This window comes from Simochromis diagramma, unplaced genomic scaffold (genome assembly GCF_900408965.1).
Source record: "Simochromis diagramma unplaced genomic scaffold, fSimDia1.1 OVJJ01000557.1, whole genome shotgun sequence".
Classification (NCBI taxonomy): Eukaryota; Metazoa; Chordata; class Actinopteri; order Cichliformes; family Cichlidae; genus Simochromis; species Simochromis diagramma.
This window is the reverse complement of record NW_024387156.1, coordinates 1,314,245-1,337,268: the sequence shown is the minus strand read 5'-3', so window position 1 is coordinate 1,337,268 and position 23,024 is coordinate 1,314,245. Positions and strand designations below refer to the sequence as shown.

At 38.7% G+C, this 23,024-nt stretch overlaps 2 protein-coding genes across 2 annotated transcripts; one reads left to right on the top strand and one right to left on the bottom strand.

Moving 5' to 3' along the window:
• Positions 1–3,695: 3,695 nt before the first annotated feature.
• Positions 3,696–4,522, top strand: LOC120744138 (histone H3). Its single transcript, XM_040048298.1, has one exon. The coding sequence runs from the start codon at positions 3,809–3,811 to the stop codon at positions 4,217–4,219; it is 411 nt and encodes a 136-aa protein (XP_039904232.1). The 5' UTR covers positions 3,696–3,808; the 3' UTR covers positions 4,220–4,522.
• A 139-nt stretch (positions 4,523–4,661) lies between these two features.
• Positions 4,662–5,403, bottom strand: LOC120744142 (histone H4). Its single transcript, XM_040048303.1, has one exon. The coding sequence runs from the start codon at positions 5,364–5,366 to the stop codon at positions 5,055–5,057; it is 312 nt and encodes a 103-aa protein (XP_039904237.1). The 5' UTR covers positions 5,367–5,403; the 3' UTR covers positions 4,662–5,054.
• Between the last annotated feature and the right edge of the window lie 17,621 nt (positions 5,404–23,024).

The window sequence follows — 23,024 nt, the reverse complement described above, 5'->3', positions numbered from 1 at the left end:
GGCCTTCTTTAGGTCTTCCAGCCATGGCCCAACATTTATAAGCTATGCGAGCTTCATCATGGTACATGGATACATGTTCTTTCCAGCCAGGTCTGATGTTAGGTTTCTTATGCTTATATTGTTTATCAAGCAGTGTACCACTTTCATACAGAGCAGTCACTATATCATCATACATGGAGCAGAGTAAATGTTTATGCACAGCATTCTTACAGTTGACATCCTTGCACAAAATAGCTTCTTTGGGCAAAGAAATGTTGTTCAGATGTATATCGGTATTACTATGATAAGCTAAGAAATCATCTTCACCAAATGCTGACCAGTCTAATTTTACACTGGTAGCAATATTAGCAATATTATTTCCAGTTGTTGCTGGCATTTGTTCCACATTCACAGTAAAACCAAAAGGTATATGGTCTGACAGAGTTACCTCATACCTAATAGTCATGTTTGCTAAAGCTGCATGTCCATCAGCTGTACAGATAAAGTGGTCCAGCCATGATGTACTATGCCAGGCTTCACTTATGTATGTATAGCTATCTGCAGGCAGTAACACTTGGGTAGACAGGACAAGATTGTTAACTTCACAAAAGTGGGTTAAGTGGTTAGCAAACCGAGAACTGCTGTCTGTGAGATCAGCATTAAAATCACCCAAAACATATGCTGTAAGTATTGTTGTCTTGAATAAATGTATTAATAAAAGCCAGCCTACTAAGGTATTCTTGCTCATTTTGACAAGAGGGAGCATAAATATTAAGAATGATAAAACTATTATTTTGGGTATATTGTATATCAATACACCAGTCTACATTCAGTCTAATTGGCTTTATCTTTTAAATGATTTGATAAAAGTTGTGTTTTCCATTAAGCTCTGCGTTTTGGGGTGTGTTTCATTCAGCTCTGGTTTGAATCACTGCGCTTAATCTATCCGATTGTTCAGTCTGACGTCACTAGCCGTGTCTGGGCCTAAACTCTGCTGCAGGTCCATATATCAAATGATCACTGTGGCATTACTGAGAGTTGAAAAACTGTCTAAAGTCTTTCATCTTTAATAAAATGATCAGCGTTCTGCTCTACCAGGTGTAACAATTGAGTTTAACATCCAGGCATCCATGAAAACGGAATTTATGACATTTAACAGAGTTAGAAGTTAGCAGAGAGTTAGCTTGCTAGCTTCTATCTAAATACAATATAGCATGTCCTGACTGCGGGGTTTTGGAAACAAATTAAAACGTACAGCTTTCTTATCACTTCCAGCATAAATGAAGACAGAAAACTAAACAGCAGTGACGTTTGTAGGGTTACTGAAGTTGGGCTAGCTGGTATATAATGATGTGCTACGTGACCACTAGCGACACAGCTATGTTAGCATAATATAAACAAGCTAACTTTTTTTCCACTCGATAAAAGTTAACGTGACTGTTCTCGGTGGTCAGGAACAAATGTAATCGCATGGCAGGATGCTGTAAAAGGACCAAACTTCAGCCAGGAGAACAACTGAGATAATCCATCCACAATACGAGGTTAGTCATTCATATACTGCTGCATGGGCTGGGCTGTAGTTACATCTTAAGGTTTTAAAAACTGAGCTTAAATAAATGATTAGTGGTAATAAAAGCCGAGGGAGGTCAACAGTGATCACTGACTGTTTTAGGAGCTTTTTGAGATCAAATAGAAGAAAATACAAAACATTAAACATGTTAACAATACAAAAGCTAGTGATGGCCCACTTGAAGCTGACGCTCCGGAGCGTGTGTCGAAAAAAACAACACACTGGTTCAGAAGCACTGTGTCGAGGCTTGCTTCGTTTGGCAAAAGTCACGTGACCAGTGACGTCCGAAGCTTCATTACGCACGTAACTGCTTCGGTACCTGATTCAAACGGATATAAGGAAGTGAATCATCCACGGGATTCGTGGAGTGTGTTGATGGTGACAGATAGCAACGAGGTGATCATTCCACTGACAGATATGGAGCCAGCGAGGAAGAGAGGACGTTCTGGCGTGTGGGAATATTTTGAGTTGATTTTGCTCAATTCATTTTATCTGCCGAAGTGAAAAACCTGAAATGTCCAAAATCATGTTTTCATAATGTAAATATCATTACAGCATATGACTTTAGGAACACTTCCATGTGAATTAAAGCTGATGAAGACTACAAAAATGTATTTGACACTATACGTAAATTACATTGCTACAGTTTAGAAAATCATTTTGTTTATTGTTTTTAGGTGATAGTCTGCAGGACCCAGGAATACCTGCATATCTACCAGCTTGCAGTGTGGTTCCTGCACTCCACAGCCTCTTCTGTTCCATGCAAGTGGATTTTCTCCAAGGCAGGAGAAACTATTTCTAAGAAAAGAAACAGACTCAGCCAGCGCACAGTAACACTAATCCTCTTTTTAAATGTAAATAACAAAAGGGCTACCTTACATTGATCATGTTTTTACTTTGCAAGTTCTTGATTAGAGGTGGGTTTTGATTATCGCTTTTCTGATTACAATCCATGCTAAATTGAATAAAGTGATATTGATTCATTACAATCCTGTGTCGATTTGTAAATTAACGTTATTATGCCTGAAACGCCAGCATATCAGGTTAAACCTCACAACATGTCGTCAAACACCATACAGCTAAAACAGTACCTGGGAGCAGGTTTACGGATTCTGCATACAAACGTGAACACAGAGCGCGGACCCGATGCGTCAGAGTCAGATTTTGGTGCGTCGTTGGGTCCGCGCTGTGTTTGCCTCTTTTTTTTCGCTGGCTTCTGCAGCTGCAGGTTTCATAACTCTCTGTTTACATCTCTAATTAAGTCTCACATGTGTCAGCTTTCTTTTAATAGATACGAAATTATGGATATATACTGATACATGACCAGAATTGTAATATTTCTGACTGAGGCAAAACTTTCAAGATTCCAATCAAATTGAATCAGATCCTGTATCGAATCAAAATGATTCTACAAATCAGTAACGATGCAGCCGTACTCAGCCCCTAAGCATTTTCCCTTTCCAGTTCACAATCAATCCCACCCCTAGGTCAAAAATATGTATAGGACAATTGGCCTCGTCTAATATTTTGTATGAACCTGTCCAGCTGTCCAGTGATTAAATGACAAGTAGATGGAGGCAGGACTCCACAGCAGGGGCATACTCCATAATGTGCTGTGCGTTATCATATGTATATTGTATATATTGCTCACTTATTGTATTTACCAACATAAAGGAGTTATGAGCAAAGAAAGGCCACACCATAGTGCATGTTTAAATTGGGAAAGTTTATTGATCAAAATATATTACGCAAATACGCATTACATTTTTTTCAGCCCCCCAATCGAGAAAACAAAACCAATTACATGTTCAAAGCAACGGAACGGTGGCCCAATATCAGAGAGAACTCCACTCTTGAGTGAGCAGTGATGATTGAGCAGTCCGTTTCATTTTGCAGATTCAAGCTGCTCTTCAAAATATTCGCCACCAGATGTCACCGGAGAGGACTGTGTTGAAAAGCTTCGAGTAATGAACCATTTTTCAATACAAGCTTCAGTGCTTCGGAAAGCTTCATTTGGCCATCACTAACAAAAGCCATATTAAACGCAGACTACTTTAGACCCGGAAGTAGGATTCGTCGCGTCATCACTGAACAACCGGATGGCTTCACTTCCTTATCAGGACTTTTGATTTTCCCGCTTCAACAGACGAGCCGTTGATCACGCGCACAGATCGGACCAATTAGCGCTGCCCACACGCCGGCGCTGGCTTTATAAGAGTGGTGACGGCACTGAAGAAAGGAAGCCGATAGTTACTAAACATGGCTAGAACGAAGCAGACAGCACGTAAATCCACCGGAGGAAAGGCTCCCAGAAAGCAGCTAGCTACAAAGGCTGCCCGTAAGAGTGCCCCGGCCACCGGTGGCGTGAAGAAGCCTCACCGCTACAGGCCCGGAACCGTGGCTTTGAGGGAGATCCGCCGTTACCAAAAATCTACTGAGTTGCTGATCCGCAAGCTACCCTTCCAGCGCCTGGTCCGGGAGATCGCTCAGGACTTTAAAACAGACCTGCGCTTCCAGAGCTCTGCTGTTATGGCTTTGCAGGAGGCAAGCGAGGCGTACCTGGTCGGTTTATTTGAGGACACTAACCTGTGCGCCATTCACGCCAAGAGGGTCACTATCATGCCCAAAGATATCCAGTTAGCCCGCCGCATCCGCGGAGAGAGGGCTTAAGCTGATCTGAGACCACTTTATACACACAACGGCTCTTTTAAGAGCCACACAAGTACATCTGAAGAGCTAATGTCACATTTCACAAGTCAATAGTCACTGATTATGAGAAATTCTGTTATAAACTGTTCGTAAGAGCACGGGAAAATGCTGTCTGCTGCAAATGGTTATTTAAGTATAGGGGTTAAACTTTCCTTCTCATTTGGCTCTGTGGTGAAAGAAAATTAGAAACAGAAGTTTGTATGTCATTTTAGAGAACGTTTCACAGGAGATTTAAAAACTCAGTCCGTGAAGTTGCAGCTCTTTAAACTTGCTTTTCTGATATCACTCTAAATAGAAAATGTTCACCTTCAATCACAGCCACCGGATTAGAAGCCATTTCTAGAGACTACGTCACAGCGCGTTATGGCATCCTCCATTTTGTTTATAAAAAAAAAAAAAAAAAAAAAAAAAATCGTGTCCCAAGGCAGCTAATCAGTAGAATGTTAGGTTTTACAGGGAAATGGAGTTTCATTGAGAAAGGAACAAGACAGTCATTTTAAGGTTAGGAAAGGTAGATATTGGAAAGCTAGGTGAAAAGACGTAACTTCACATCAGCGGCGCCGCCATTTTGGTTTGGGGCACGAAGCTCGACGAGTTACTTACGGCCGTTTCATTAAGAAGCCCATAAGTTCCATGTACAATCACATTGCAATGTTTAAGAGTCTCATTAGCACTCTAACAGCTTCACAAAGTTCGGTGTACCCAAGCCACTAATTGTAAAGTTGGAACACTTATTTCTTAAGACGAGTTGTATGGCTCTTAAAAGAGCCGTTGTTTTGGAATCAAGACAGTAGCGTTAACCTCCGAAACCATATAGAGTACGGCCCTGCCTTTTTAGAGCATACACCACATCCATTGCGGTCACAGTCTTTCTCTTGGCGTGTTCAGTGTAAGTGACTGCGTCACGGATCACGTTCTCCAGGAACACCTTAAGTACACCGCGGGTCTCCTCGTAAATCAGACCGGAGATACGCTTCACACCACCGCGACGGGCCAGGCGGCGAATAGCGGGCTTAGTAATGCCTTGGATGTTATCACGGAGAACTTTACGGTGACGCTTAGCGCCTCCTTTCCCGAGTCCTTTTCCTCCTTTTCCGCGTCCACTCATTTTGTCAGCTTAAGTGATACTGATGAAAAGTCACCGCACGGGTACGACTTTAAGCCAGTACAACGGACGTATTTGAAAACCCCCAGCGCCAACGTGATTTGAGGACGTAATAGGAAACAGGGACCTGGCCTTTCGAGTATGGTTGTTCTTATTGTGTCTGAAGGTGAACTGTAACATGAATTAAAACATTTAAAACAGTTTTTAATATCAGCGACATATTTACAAATAATCACATTTGAATCAAAGACACACATGCTTTTCAATTTTAACAATTTATTGGCATTTAAACGTCTTGATGCATGCTCAATCATCCAGGTAAGGAAACCTCCAAAGGTTCATTCTGTTTATCTGGACGTGGCGTTTTCCAGATGAACAGAATCAACTTTTGGAGATTATTGGTGTTTAATTTTATTTAAATGTTTAATTTTATTTTGGTGGTTTGATGGTTATCTGAGGATGTTGGACTAGAAATATTTACTCCCATTATTTTCTATTCTATTACAGACTACTAGCGACTACTAGCAACCATCGTGATGCCCCGGCCAGCTACCGGCTCCTTTCGCCAACCTACACAGCTATGCAACCTCCCCAGCAAATAGTCTGTGTTCAGTGCCTTCTCTCACGACAGTATGCTTTGAAACAATCACAAATTCATTGTAATCTTAAATCTTAATCTTAAAACACTAATTTATGTTGCTGAATATCATCATATTTTGCTTTTTTAGATTCCAGAGACTCTGAGGCAAGAATTAATTTCTAAATTCTCTTTGTGCATTTACAGGTATACAATATCTAATATTTTATCTAAATGACTGCTTTGTCTTTGAAAAGGTGAAGAGTGACGGTGACGGTCCAGTTCTACTCCAAGTACATCCTTACAGTGGCTCACAGGACAAGGCCACATTCCTGCCCTGCCAGAAGAAAAGAGAAACTTCAGAGTCTTCACGCAGTTCAACCACACCTGTCATATTCCGTATGACAGGGGTCTCAAACTCCAGTCCTCGAGGGCCGGTGTCATGCAACTTTTCCATGTGTCCCTGGTGCAACACACCTGAATACAATAGGTCAGTAGGTCATTAGCAAGAGTATAGAACTTGACTGCATGCTAACCCTACTCAAGTAAATTTAAGTAAATGTATGTATTTGGAAACATATACTTCTAAAAATACTTTTATTGCATCATGTTCATTCACTCATGAGCTGCTGTAACATGACTCAAATGGCTGAATTGCCAACACAGCATGCAGTCAAGTTCTATACTCTTGCTAATGACCTACTAGGTGTGTTGCAACAGGGACACATGGAAAAGTTGCCCTCGAGGACTGGAGTTTGAGACCCCTGCTGTATGGTGTTCATGCAGTTTTCTACCCCACAGTTACAGCATGTCTGACTGCCTGCTCAGCATATGCAAAAATATATGATGAGTTTAAGCATGTGATGAGAAAGGCCTTCCATTATGGTGTTTGTCATCACATGTCACAGACATCTGGATGATCATCTGGAATAAACAAGAAACTAAAAACTTGTTACTTCATCTTTTATCTTTATTATTATTATTGTTCTTATTTTACATTTTTCATTGTTAGGCATCAGGTTTATTTGTAGTAGTCCTTTCCAACTTCTTTCCCTCTTCCATGTTACTGTGTCAGCTTGTCAGCATCTATTTGGGGTTGGGAGTGGAACAGAAAGTAAGGAAACCCAGAGTGCCATTAAAAACAGGAGAGGTTCTTATATTTCAAAAATGGTAAATGGTAAATGGCCTGTATTTGTATAGCGCTTTACTAGTCCCTAAGGACCCCAAAGCGCTTTACACATCCAGTCATGCACCCATTCACATACACATTCACACACTGGTGATGGGATTAATTCAAAAGAAATGACCTCAATGCTATATTTTATTTAGGAACCTTAGAGAGCACTTTGCAAAATAACACATTCTTATAATTTCACCCTCAGATGAGCCAAGCTACGACTGTCAGGGAAGGTGATGTACACTGTAAAAACTGTGATTTGGGTTCATTAATATCTAATAGAAAAGTAATAGTAACTATTACTCAGTAAAAACATGTATGTGTTGTTTTAATTAAATCTAAACAAAATTAAACATTTTTGAGATGTTCAGTTATTTAAATTTACACAGTTTTGTTTGGGGTAAATTAAGCAATAGTTTGAGCAGATTTAACAAAAATGTATGAGTACCATGAAAAATTAAGAAATCTAATAGATTTAACTATTGAAAGCATTTTCATTTCAATCATTCTACACTTCCACCCGTAGTCTGTTGTGCCATGTGCAGGACACACACAGTTCAGCAGTGGATGATCTCCATTTTGTCCGAGGTAAGATTATCTTAATCTGTTCGAATATACAACACGTTTTAAACAATAACGTATAGCAGTTTTAAGTTAAAGTTCTAAACAGTATGATACGTCAAAATTAGATTAATAATGACCACTGTAATGACAGTATCGTATTTTTATGCAAAATGGCATGAAATGGACTGCTAGCAGAAGGTCACTTTCCAAGTCTTCACATCTTTGTTACTTCGCAGCTTTCACTAACCACATGTTTTATCATAAAAAAATATATCAATGATATATTTCGATGGACTGTAACCTCCCTCATTTAGTTTTAAAATTTTATGAAAAAGTTTCGCACTCAGTGGTGAGTGATGTAGTTAAAATCGTTTGTGCGGGATTTTGTCAGTAACAGTTTTTCGAAGCTTTTGTCTCCACGCAGTGTTTTTCAGCTGTGGTAATTAAGCTAAAGTGGCTCAGTCCAGCGACATAACTGGTTTTCATATTCATGCTGTCGGAGCCCTGTGACTTTAGTGCAGGCACAGCTCACATAGAGGGATGATGCGAGTTTTCAGGTAAACTTGGTTGTGTATCAGTGAGACCCATGCTCACGATGTTTATGTTTCTGTAGAACGATCTTCAAGACAAAGGTACATTCAGGAAATAATATAGTAATGCGTGTTTAATCTGACATAAGTCTTTCATAATTTCTATGTTTAACACCCAATGGTGTTTGGATACAGAGATGACATTGTGTAGATTAAAGGACCTCTTTTCAAGTATGGGAAGATATATACAGTATATAAATACATAAATAGTGTTATTTCATGTCATGATCTGTCACCAAATTGGTACAGAAAATAGGGTCTATCCCCTTTTTAATCTAATAAAGAGTTTCATTGTTTTATATGTGAGCCTCACCTTTAAAAATGTTAGTATTAATTAATTCAAATTTGTCTTTAACAATTTGTGTGTGTAAAATTTTTACTTCGGAGAGTGCGATTGTTATTAATGTTGTGTTCTTTTCAGTTGTTTACGGTGGCTGGGAAGTGCAAATCACATTTACAACATCAACAACAAAATAACATTTCTGAAAACACTTTTACATTAAAAAAAACAAATTAAAAAATTGACAACAAAATAACATTTCAGAAAACACTGAAAACACAAGTCCGCAACAAATTAACAAGTCTGCAACAAATTAAGTGGCTCTTGATGGGAAGGGATTGTCTGAAATACCGGAAGTGACTCAACGATTAGGCTTACTCCATATTTGTAGCACAGAAAAGTGATTTGTAGTCAGCTAAACGCGGGATGTCAACAAATGTCGAGAAACTAACTCCTCACAGAGCTTCCTTATTACCCTGACGGTGCTCGCTGCACTACATAGAGAACTGGAAAATGTTTTGTCCGTTTTGTGGCGTAAGCTTCAGCCTATTCACTCCTTTTTCAAAGTCAAAGTCAAAGTCAACTTTATTTGTCAATTCTGCCACATGTACAGGACATACAGAGAATAGAAATTTCGTTACTCTCAAACCCTAGATGAAATAGCAAATGAACATTTAAATATAAGAGAGTGATTAAAAAATGCAAATAAAATAATTAAAAAGTAAAAATTTAAATAAATAAATACAATACAAATTAACAAGAAAGCTATGCAATATACAATATACAATATTCAGGTAAGGGTAAATGACATTGAGTGTAAACCAATGTGCTTCCTGTGCACAGACAGGCTGAAGGATCAGACAACCTACAGTACTGCATTCAATTTTTCAACGAAGGTCACTCATATAGTGTTATCATGAACATGATGTTAAGTTTGCATGGTGTAAAGATGAGTTTAAGGAGTCTTAAAAGTAAACTCAATAATGCTGGACTTTATCGAAGAAAACATTTTCACTCTAGAACAACGATCATTAACGCAATCAGAGCGAAGCTTCAAGGACCTGGGCGATTGTTTGGGTATCGAACAATGTGGCAGGTACTTAAACAAAAGCATCATCTTAAAGTGAAGAGGGATGATGTGATGAAAATACTCCAGGAGCTTAATCCTCATGGATGCCAGGTGAGAACACGCAGAAGATTCATTAGGAGAACCTATCATTTGCTGGGACCCAACTACATGTGGCATGCTGATGGTTATGACAAGCTGAAACCATTTGGTTTGGCCATTTCAGGGTGCATTGATGGATTTTCAGGTTTTGTGTCTAGAATGTGGACCAACAAATAATAATCCAGCAGTTATAGTTTACTATTACTTGTCACCAACCTTGGTGTTGTACCGATGAGACTGAGAACTGACTGTGGGACAGAAAACGGCATTATGGCTGCAGTTCAGTGCGCACTATGTCACCATCATGATGACCACTTCAGCAGAGAGTCCAGTCACATGTTTGGTTCATCAACGAATAACCAGCGAATTGAGTCCTGGTGGTCCATATATAGAAAAAGAAGGTAAATATAACATTTGATTTGCCTGATATTTAAAGGTGTAACAAATTTGAATATATCATGTTTAACCCGAGTAGCGAAAGACCGCGGGGGTTTGAAGACGATGTGTCGATTGGCTCAGATATTTGAAGGTAACACAGCTACATTCTCACCTGAAAATATGTTAAAAGTTTTTTTGCGACCCAGAAAGAGAAATAAGAGTAATATTAAAACTAAGCAGCTGCCGCCATTGTTGGAAACTGGAATTGGCTGGGCCGCACTATGAATTCTGCGATATGGTTTTTCAATTTTGTTGTCCGGCTGGAAAATCGGGAAAAATTCGGGAGAATGGTGGCTCCGGGAGATTTTCGGGAGGGGCACTGAAATTCGATGTTCTCCCGGAAAAATCGGGAGGGTTGGCATGTATGGTTGTGGCAACATCACTAACCTTGTCAAACACCTCAGAGTAAATCATATCACAGAATATGAGGAGTGTATGTTGAGGCGTACTGAAGAGGAGGAGAGGGACAGGTGCTGCTAGGGCGAGACAGACGTCTCTCACGGAGTCCTTTAGTGCTGCAGGCAGGCAAGGTGTTCAAATAGCACAACTTCAGTTTTTTTATTTCTATATGATGAACTCTGCATTATTAAGTGATAAGAACAAGTAATCTGATGTCCTGTAATCATTATGATGCTATAATTTGAGATACAATAAATGAAATAAGTTTTTGTACAAAGTACCGGTATCGGATCAGTATCGTCGACAGAGATGGGCAGTAACGCGTTACTGTAATCTGATTACTTTTTTCGAGTAACGAGTAAAGTAAGGGATTACTATTGCAAAAACGGTAATTAGATTACCGTTACTTTCCCGTAGGAACGCTGCGTTACTGCGTTACTAAAACCGTGATTTTTTGCGAGAATGTCTCATGACAATGACGTAAGCGAGTGCGACGGCTGTGATAGCTCGTGTGTCAATAATAGAAAACATGGAGCGAGGGATAGAATACGATCGTGCAGCATTTAATACTTGGAAATACCGACATTACTTTGAATTTGACTCTTTAAAAAGCGACAAAAACATAAGCGTACGTTGTACACTCTGCATCGGAAGAAAACTTCTTTCTACGTCGAAAAATTCCACTTCCAACCTGAGCAAGCACCTAGCACGCTGCCACAAGAATGTTAAATTGACAGAAAACCCCCAGGATCCCCTCACTGACGTGACCGCTGTGGCTACCACATCTACTTCCACCGGGCAAACCTCAGATGGACCCACTCCTGCTAAACAGGTTAAACTAGACGTAAGAGCGACAGGACTTAGTGCCGCTGAACTGAAGAAGCTTGTCGCTGCCTATATCGTCGAGGACATGTTGCCGATTTCCACTGTTGACTCTGAATCATTCCGACGCATCGTAGAAAAAATACCAACTAAAAGTGGTGTCAAGCTGCCCCAGAGAAAGTCATTTGTAGGATACCTTGAGAGACAATATGACAAAATGAACTCTAACTTGAAGGCTACACTCGAAGAGGCAGAGTTTGTTTCCACCACTGCTGACATCTGGACGGTAAATAATAAAAGTTTTATGGGTGTAACAGTTCACTGGATTAATTCCACATTACAACGCAACAAGGCCGCTCTAACATGCAAGAGAATTAGAGGCAGCCATACCTATGATGTAATTGGAGCAGAGATTGAAGAAATCCATTCATCATATGGACTACAAGGCAAAGTTATTGCCACTGTAACGGATAATGCATCCAATTTTGCCAAAGCATTCAGAGTATGTCAGCCCTGTCATTTGGAGTCTGAATCTGAAAATGAAGAAGGTGATGACGAGGAACCGACCTTTACTGATGTCATAGAAGCTCTTTCAACTGCATCTGGTGATGCACAGTTTAGCCTCCCTCCACACTACAGATGTGCATCGCACACAATTAACTTGATTTCAACAAGCAATGTTGACAAACATCTAAATTCCTGTGCAGACACCAAGGCTGTATATAGGAGTAGCATTGCAAAATGTTCTGCTCTTTGGACTAAAGCAAGTCGATCAACATTAGCCTCTGAACAGGTGGAGGAAGTCAGTCGGAGGAAACTAATGGTACTGACATCCACAAGGTGGAATTCCCTGTATGAGGCCATTTCTAGAATCATCACAATTTCCTTGAATGAACTTAATCCCCTGTGTGTAAAACTGGGAATCAAGTGCCTTAATGAAAGGGAGTACCAGTTCTTGAAAGAGTACTGTACTGTGATGAAGCCTCTGACAGTGGCTCTGGACATCTTACAAGGGGATGAGTGCACCTACGGGGCTTTACTGCCAACACTCACAAGCCTGATGTCAAAGACGCTTGCCCTGAAAGATGACCTCTCTAGAATGACAGCCAGCCTTCCAGATGTCATTGTAAAGGTAAGATTATTATTAATTGCTTTGGGTGGATTTGTTAAATTTATTATACCATTCACAGTGGGTGGATGTTATACTTTGTTTTAAGCAGCAGGGTGCAATTATTAAAATGATAGAATAAAAGACCAAGTATTCACCCCTTGTTAAATATCAGGGACATTGATCATCATTAATCATGAATATTAATCATAATATCAACAAAAGCCTCAGCCAAAATTAAATCTCATACAGTATTGATAATAGAAAATATAGATGGTTTAGAGTTGTAAAGTACGGAGCCCCGCAGGGGACATGGGAGAAAAAAAAATTAGGGAGAAAAAAAAAAAAATTAGGGAGAAAAAAAATAATTAAGACGGACTTTTGCGAGATCTCGCAAAAGTTTTAGCCGCATTCTTCGGAGGCCGCCAGCTCGAAGCCGACCGGGAGGTCGAGGCACGATGTGCCAGGAAGGCGGTGTTCCTCCCGGCTGTAGTAGGTCTCGACCGCCCGTTAGCTTCGAGCTAGTGGCCGCCAGCTCGAAGCCGACCGGGAGGTCGAGGCACGATGTGCCGGGAAAGCGGTGTTCCTCCCGGCTGTAGTAGGTCTCGACCTCCCGTTAGCTTCGAGCTAGTGGGTGTCAGATCTCCAAAAACGTCGGAGCACTTTTGCAAATATGTGATGTCTTGTAAACCGAGCAGGTATCTGACGTTTACACAACTACATTCACGCCTCAAAATATCTTAACCCTTTAAGACCTACCACAGAACCAAGTCCGCCAGAGCTAATATTATATTTTTACATGCTGTGGAGCCATTTTTGGGAGCATTTCAAGTTGCTATACATCAATACAACCATTATAGCCCAGATTTTAATAATATGTATTCATTAAGTGCATAGTAATTACATAAATTGCAAAAAAGTGCAATAAACTACCAAAAAATTGAAAATCGTTTTTGCTTTTTTAACATATATTTGTAGTTAGAGAAATTTAAGAGGCTTATCCCTCAAAACTGTAAATACAAAAAAGTTGCACAAAATAGTTTCCCACCACAGGAAATTAATTTTGAGTGTCTTTATAGTTTTATTTTTGAAATACACCAATTTTTATACACTGCAGGAAAAACAAAAATAAATATTATACTGCAAATTTGCAAAAAAGCAGCATATGCATCAAAATAAACTATTTCCAGCAGTGCAATATGAGTCCTAAGCATCCCAGAAACGACACAGAAAGTCATAAAGTCAAAGATAACTTTTAAAAAGAGCAGTATAGGCCCTGAGGCCCTGATGGTAAAAAAGACTACATTTCCGCGAAAATGACGTCACTTCCGGTTTCGGGCAGGTAATGGCGGAAATGCAAAAGTTCGCGCTGACGTCTATTCCAACGTAGGAAGTGTTATGAACAGCTGATCGGATCGGCAAAGCGTGTTTCTGGAATATTATGTTTTTGTTCCTGCAAGTGCTTTTTATGCAGTTTTTGCAAAGATTTATGTGGAAGGAAACCGTGACCTAGGACAAGCTGATGGCATAAGATGTAAGTACAACTCCTCCGGTTTCATATGCAAAAAAAATTTTTGCGCTAGCTTACGTGGTTGCAGTGCTACTGGGATTTAAAAATAGTTACGCAAAACAGAGCGTGCCCGCTCCGATCGGCACTAAAGGGTTAAAAGTGTATTTTGTGACCCAGAAAGAGTAATATTACAACTAAGTAGCTGCCGCCATTGTTGGAGTTTTGCGAGATCTCGCAATACTTTTGCGAGATCTCGCAAAAGTCCGTCTTAATTTTTTTTTTCTCCCTAATTTTTTTTTTTCTCCCATGTCCCCTACGGGGCTCCGTAGTAAAGCCCACAAAATAATGACAATAGGTAATTATATAGTAAAATAATTTCATTCTTAGATGCATCATATTGTATGTTACAGGCCATCAAGACTCGTTTTGATGCTGTTCTGGACAGCCAAGAAGGACTTCTCGCAGCGGCCACTTGTCCCAAGTTTAAACTTCATTGGCTGAGAGATGAGCGTAGGAGAGAGTATGTGAAGGAGCTCCTGATAACAGAGTGTCGTAAAGCTGCTCCTGCAACTGAGAACACTAATGTGTCCCAAATCCCAGCCAGCCCAGCCGAAATGGACTTTTTTGAATTTCAGAATCAGCCCACAGAAAGCTTCTCAGCAGAAAAAGAAGTAACTGACTTTTTAAGGTCAGGCTATGAGCTTGAAATTCTGAATCGGTTCCCAAATCTCAAAAAGATGTACATGAAATACAACAGTCCAACTCCATCCAGTGCACCAGTGGAACGGCTGTTCAGTTTAGGTGGATTGGTGCTTTCCCCAAAAAGGAACAGAATGTCTGATAGAAGGTTTGAGAAGCTTCTGCTGATGCGATATAACCACTGTTTCAGTCCAAAAGAAAACAATAAAACATAGGTCTTTTTCAGGGTTGCCACAAACTGAGACTGGATTAACAGCCTGAATGTAGCATGCAATAGCATTTTCTGTTTTTGTAATCTCAATATTATGCCTCTCTGCACTTTACCAACTGTTAAAAGATGTTTTTGTTAATTTTATTTATTTTATTTATTTATTTTTTGCTTTATTTATATGAAAAGATGTGTGTGTGTATACACAAAAATAATTTATGTTATATGCTGGAGTATGCAGAAATACAGTTTAAGCCTTTATTTTCTTAAAATATGGTGTAATGTGCAGAAATATGTTCAAATGTTAAACAAATTTATTAAAGTCAAAGACTGTTGAATTTAATTTAATTTTTGTTTGATGCACTGTTTATAAAGTTAAGATTAAAAGTAATAAACAATTTTTTAAAAAGACACTTTTCCGTTTGACTCACTTTTATATGATGGATTATGCAGAAAAAATAGAATTGGCCCAAAAGGTCTATTGCTTTATCACGCATTCAGGTAGTGTATCATGTTTTTTAAAAGTAACTAAGTAACTAAGTAATTAATTACTTTTGAAAATAAGTAATCAGTAAAGTAACGGGATTACTTTTTTTGAGAAGTAATCAGTAATCAGTAACTAATTATTTTTTTCAAGTAACTTGACCAACACTGATCGTCGATACCACCCTGAATATTACTTGGTATCGGCTCGGAAAGAAAATCAGTGGTATCGCACATCATTACTGAACGACATTGACCGAAAATTCTTTTCAATATGGCTGCCCTTCTCGAGCGACTGGAGAGCACATTTGGAGAAACTTGTCAGTAAAACGGAACCTTTGTTATGTTTATTTTTTCCGTAAAAAAGCAAGTATATTAATATGTTGCAGCCAGGAACTTCTTTTCGAATGCGCTGTTGTGTTAAAAAGCACAGACCCAGGTGGTGAATAGTTGGTCGCTGTTGTTTGCGCTCTTTTTTCAAACATAGATTATGTTGTCAGTTTTAAAGTTTTAACTGATTAAAACACAGTTTTAATAAGAATCACACATAAAGAGAGGGTCTTAGTGATATTTTAACAACCCCTTGCCAACGCAAGAAAGTTTTTACAACAGCAGCCTCATTGTTCGGCAGTTTTGTTTTTTTTTCTTCTCATTAGCATCGTTCAAAAGTGACTTAGCTAGCAGTGGCAACTTCTATCTAAAACAATTAAAAGTAATACCCAGATTGAAATATAGCAAGGCGTTGTATATTTAGTGTGCTGATAAGGTTTTCAGTATTTTTATTTTTTCTTCCAAGGCTGAAGACCGAAGACAAAAAGACCGAAGAAAAAAAATTCAGACTGCAAGTAATTTCAGGTGGACACAGGTGAGTTGAAAGATCTATTGAAGAGTCCTTTCTTCATGGCTATTAAAACATTTTTAAGTTAAAAGACCTGTTTTTTAAATCATGCCCCTGCTATGTCACACTGAATCATGTTGAAAAGATATATTTTCATGGCTCCCCCCATTACCATTACCTTGTACTTCTTTCTACCAGTCTATTTTATTTTGTGACATTAACATCTTAAATGTACCCCGCCAGTTTAATTATTAATAGCTGTGTTAGTGTTTATAATGCATTTTTTTATCATGTGCAGATCTACCAAGGGTCAGTGGCACAGTTCACCTTTTGTGGTAAGTTATAACACTTCATATGTGGTCACATAAGTAAGTTGTTTCATCAGTTGTTCAGTTCTTATAAAATAATGTTGTATAATTGTACCAAATCACTGAGGATACATCCAATGTGTAAATCACAATCAACAATTTTACTGTGATATTCGCTCGTTTAGAGAATCTCCATTATCTTTGTTACTGAGTTTCCATTTTTGTAGGGCCAAATTTGTATTAAAAATTAATATTTCCATATGATGTGAAATGACTCAATCATTTTTATTTTTTAGAAGAAACCATTCATTATGTCCCTTAACTGTGGGACTTAATGTTAAGGTGCAGATTTCATATATTGATAATGATAAAATTAACACAAATTAAAAGTTTCACTGATAAACACTCAATTTTTCCTTGCTTTGAACCCCATGTTCTATATAGATTACAGCTCTGATCTGGAGAACACTATTTTAAAATACTGTGTAGGATTTTTGTCAAATGATTAAGAAACAGGCTCTTTGTCATAAGAGACAGAAATGTTGTGTCTTAAAAGAAATGTCTCCAAAATTTAGTAGAGTCTGATGTCATGCAGTTTCATAAACATGTATTCTCCCCAAAGAATGACACCTGAAAACTTTGTGTTAAATTAACTTTTCTTTTCCCTTTTTAGGAGGCGCCTGATATCAACGTGAAACGCACTGCAGTGCTTCGTGCCCTTCCTTTTTTTTTTTTTTTTTTTTTTAATCATTTTATTTAAATATCAAAATTCACAATTACAAATACACAAAATACAAGCACCATGCACAAATTATTCACATCTTATTTTACATATTACAATAATAAAAGCTCCCACGGCAAATCATTTCCTAATTTCATATCTCTAGTTTTTCTTCTTCTCAGCTCAGTGACAATGTTTTTACATACGGTGAAACTACTTATCATTTTTTGTTCTATAACACCTTTAGCTCTTGTTTTCCATATGTGGACATTTATAATACACATCACCAGCCAAAACAATCTTCTTTTATTATCACTCATCTTTTCTTTAAACAAACCATATCTTACTGATTTTATATTATTTTCAATATTAAAACCTAGTTTTTCCATCCTCCTTCTTATTTCAACCGTCCTGTAACACGATATCAATAGATGATCAAGAGTTTCGTCTTCGTCACAATTCTCCATAGGGCATTTCTTAGTAGTAACGAAGCAACTCCACAGAACCACAGCTCTTACTGGGAGACGTCCGACAGAGATAAGCCACACTGTATCTCTCATGTTCTCGGATATTACTTTGTCATATATGTTTTTAACTATTTTCTGATTTTCTTCTTTTTCCACAGCCTTATATTGTATCATACCTTCATTTTTTTTTAAATTGATTTTATTATATATCTGTTTTGAATTTAATTGTAAAAGATTTAAGTCATCCAATTTCCACTGATCCACAAGATCCCCAAACACAAGTTTAAAGTATGGCACTCCCGTTCGGGCTCTCCCTTTCATTTTTTTCCACAGAGATTCCTTCCCTTGGATCCAGTGGGTACTCCGCTCAAATGCGCTATATACATTTTTTAGAAAAGGAATCATCAAAATAACGCTAAGATCTGGCGCTCCTAATCCTCCATTTTCTTTTCCTTTATACATTAATTTCCTCTGTGTTACTTCGCGGTTTGTCCCCCAAATCAATTTGGTACACAATTTACTTAATTTAATAACAGTTTTGTGAGGAGGGGGAAAGACAGTAGCCAGAAACAACAACTTTGAGACTACGTGTGTTTTCACAATATTCACACGCGCTTTATAGTTTGTATTTTTATTGTCCCATTTAGCTACTTCGTTTTCTATTTCACTCTCTTTCTTTTTCCAATTCAAAAGACATGGATCATTTTTAGTAATCCAAATACCTAAAATCTTCATCTCCTTGTTAGTTTTTAAATCAGTTACAGGTTCTTTTAAGTTTTGTCCAAACCAAACTCCTTTGGTCTTTTCCTGGTTTAGCTTAGCACCAGAAGCTTGTTCGTATTTTGTTAGCAAATCCTTAAGTATTGATAGCTCCTTTTGATCTTTAATAATTACAGAGACATCGTCCGCATAAGCAAGGGCAGTCACCTTGTAGGTGTCATTTAGGATGTATCCAGTAAAACGGCTATCACTATTGATCGTTTTAAGTAACGGATTTATTGCTAGAACATATAGGGCTGCGCTTAAAGGACATCCTTGTTTCACTCCACATTCGACATGGAAGGGTTCGGTCAGTCTTCCGTTTACTTTAATCTGGACAAGGGATTTTTTATATAATACTTTAATCATGGAGATGAAGGTTTCAGGTATATTATACGCTTTCATTACTTCCCACAAATAAGAGTGGGAGATGTAATCAAAGGCTTTCCTTTGGTCGAGACTTAAAATAAAAAATTCTGTATCTTTTCTACTGTAAATTATTTCACGCAGAGTACATAAGTTATCCCACATCAGACGACCTCTTATTGCACATGTTTGCTCTTTTTCTATAATTTTATCGAATACCTCTTCAAACCTATTCATAATTATTTTAGCAAATATTTTGTAATCAACATTCATTATTGTCAATTGTCTATAATTATTTATATTATCTCTTTCCCCTTTCTTATATAGCAAACACATTAATCCATTATAAAAGGAGTCACCCAAAGTTCCCTCATGCATGCCTTCATTAAAAACAGTGGCTAAAAATTCGGATATTTCATTCACAACTATTTTATAAAATTCGGACGGAAGCCCATCTAAACCAGGGGTTTTGTTTATGTTTAACTGACTGATCGCACATTCTACCTCCTCTTTAGTAATATTTCCTAAAAGTGAGGTATATTGGATGGAGTCCAGAGGCTCTATTTTACTTAACAGATATTTTACTGCACTTGTTTTTGTAGATAACGGAGAGAACATATGGGCACATAGCCTTCTGATAACTCGCCTTTTATCTACTTCTTTTACAAAGGAGTTTCCACCCTCATCTCTTATAGAAGAAATGAAATCATTATTACGTTTCTTTTGGTTAGCACCAATCATATAATCTTTATTACCATTTATATCACCCCCCATTGTTTTTTGTATGTTAAATAATATTTCATTATTTACTTTTTCAATACTAACTTTAAGTTCTTCAATCTGGTTCTCTTCATCCTCTTTTCTAAATTTTTTATTCTTCAACAATATGTATTGATTTACTTGTTCGTTATACTTTATATTTTTTGCATAATTTATTTCTCTACATTTAAATTTAAAAGAATTTCGCATCCGTTCTTTCAGTATCTCCCACAATTGTATATCAGATGTTGTGAGTTTTTTAAGTTGCAAAACTTTCTCGATTTCTACCTTTAATTCCAAAACTAGTGCCCCGTCACTTAGACAGCTCGTATTTAATTTCCAATAAGTGGAAGGGGGGTCAGTGCCACACAAAATCGTAGCTCTGACTACCTTATGATCAGAGAAATCAGTTACGAAATCATTATATCTTAAAGCTACAATCTCGGAAGATATATAAATCCTATCTATTCTAGTTTTAGAGGATGAGTCAAACCTTGTAAAATGAATTGTCTGAGGGTTTAAGATCCTATATAAATCCCTAAGAGATGCGTCATTGCATATTTGTGTAAGTAGTTTGCCTTCCCTGGACTCTTTGAAAATCGTACTAGCAATCCTATCATTCTCTTCCGTAACCATATTAAAATCCCCACATAAAACAGTATTAAACCCACATTCCAACAATGTCTCATTTTCTTTAGTAATTGCATTTTCTTTGTTCTTTCTGGTGCGGTATACACATTAATTAACCGAAATTTTTGACCACCATAATGGCAATCAACAAGTAAAAGCCGTCCTGGTATTATATCTCTTTTCTTTATGATGTTCACATGAGTGTTTTTGAAGAAAAAGCCCACCCCGTCTGCACTATCTTCCCCGATTGAGACTACTGAGTGGCTTGGACCCCATAATTTAATCAGTTCTTCAATATCTTCCTTGGTTTTCAATCTTAATTCTTGTAGACATAATATGTCATAGTCCAGTTTTTGCAGAAAAAGCACTTTCTTCTTTCTTAGTCTTTCTGATTGTAACCCTCTAACATTACATGTTATTATTTTAAGAGTACTCATATTTATGTAGTAGAAGGGTTATTCAGTAGAGGGAGGGAACATTGTAAATTCAACATTACCTTGCGAAGGGCTGGATCGATCGTCTTTTCTCTTATCTCTGCCATAAGTCGCCATCGAGACACTTCTTTTCCTTCCTCCTGTCGTTGTTTCATTTACCAATTCCTCCATCGCAGGATGCTGTTTGTTAAGAAAGATCCCTATTTGTGGATCCACATCATCTTGTCCTGCAGGATCATCCGTAGGAGAAATCTCCACAGGAGTCGAAATGGGTGATTCTTCACTATCACTTGCACTTAGGTAGCTTTCTGACGAATATTCTTCCTCGCTTTTCCGTCGCTCGTCATCGCTCTCACATTCCACATCAGAGGTTTGTGAGAAGGATTGGTCTCCCGGTTCTTCTCCACTTTTTACTGTTATTTCTTCAGGTTGTCTTGAGAGTGTCAAATCCTCCTCTATGTTGTTATTGTCTGTCTGCGGCTCTGTTACTCCTGGAAGATTTGTTGTGGTACGATTACCGGGTTCTTGACCTGTTAGCCTTTCTTGTAGCGGGGCTGGATTTGAAGCTACTGGCAGCGCTGAGGTGGTTGGAGGATTCGTGCGAAAGGCACTCGTGGAGGGCTGCTGGGAAGCTTTAGTTATATTGGCAAAGGATTTGGGACATTTAAAGAAGGTGTGTCCCTTCAGTCCGCATAGAGAACACTCGCTGTCATTTTGGCATTCTTTAGCTTTGTGACCCAACTCCCCGCATTTCCAGCACTTAAAGGTAGGACAGTCTCTTACTTGATGGTCTAAAGCTTGGCAGACGAAACATCTGTTTGCCTGTCCAGGATATATGACACGCCCATTAAAAGGGCCCAGAGAGATGGAGTTAGGGATGGAAACAATATGACCTGCTCCATCTCTCCGCATTCGTACTTTGAATTTTCTTACTCCGTACCACAAGCCGAATTTGTCGACCGGCTTCACGGGAGGTTGCAAGACTTCACAGTACCTTTGTAGATAGAGCTCAATGTCTTGGTCCGGAACTCTCCCTGTCCAAAATTTCACCACAATTGTTGTGACTTCTAGCTGGACTGGAGATTCTACAGACCATTCCTTCCACTTCGGGTGATTTAAGTTGGTATGATGAATTTCCAAGAACCGTCGTAAGGGGGCTTCTTGAAGGAAGCACAACTCAAACTCTCTTCTATTTGGTAACGAAATGAAAGAATAGATGCCCTTCCTGTATACCTGCAGGAGGAGGACCCAGAATTCTTTAAGACATGTAATGTAAGTGTATTTTTGCATCACTTAAATTCTGCCAGTGAGATAAAATGCCATGGATTCTTTTAAAATACAATTTAATACCGTAGCAGCTACCAAATTGTACAAGCAAAATACCCTCTCTTTAGAAAACCCTCACACACAAACACACAAACACACACAGGTCAGGAGCAGGGCACAGGCGTATCACAGCACTATGGCTACGCTGCAGGTGGCCCCAAAACCAGGCTGAAGTCAAGATTTAGTTTCTTTTTGAGATAAAGTCATGAAATAAAAAATTAGGTTTTTTTAGAAAAATAACAAACATACAAATTATGTAATGCAAGAAGCTAACACGTTAATGTACATTTTTCAAAAAAGTAGAGTACCCTAACTCGTTACAAAGTAACCCACTACACTGCTGAATGTTTTGCTAGATTACAGGTCATGCTTGTCAAATTCTCTCAAACCAACCTTACTTATTTAATTGGGGCGATCGTGGCTCAAGAGTTGGCAGTTTGTCTTGTAATCGGAAGGTTGCCGGTTCGAGCCCTGGCTCCGACAGTCTCGGTCGTTGTGTCCTTGGGCAAGACACTTCACCCGTTGCCTACTGGTGGTGGTCAGAGGGCCAGTGTCCGGCAGCCTCGCCTCTGTCAGTGTGCCCCAGGGCAGCTGTGGCTACAATGTAGCTTGCCATCACCAGTGTGTGAATGTGTGTGTGAATGTCTGGATGACTGAATGTGTAAAGCGCTATACAAATACAGGCCATTTACCATTGATACTGTGTCTATTCCAGGCGGACGCATTGGATGAGTCGACCCTCATTGACATTCCAGTTGCCCTTCTCACAGTGGTTACCGACGGCGCTTCCCAGTCCAGTCCATTTTACTTCCTCAAGCATGGCTGTTGTGGTGAAAGGTGACTAGGTGATGCGTGATATTCCCAGATTTGCAGATGCATTTGCTGTATTATTTGGCTTGATCTATGCTCTGCATTTAGACTACCCCAGGAAGCTCGTTCACACATTTACCTTTGTCCAAAATATCTTCATGGGGCTTGATGCCTAGTAGGCAGGGGTCGGTCGCGAACGAAATGGCTCTTAGAGCCGGAT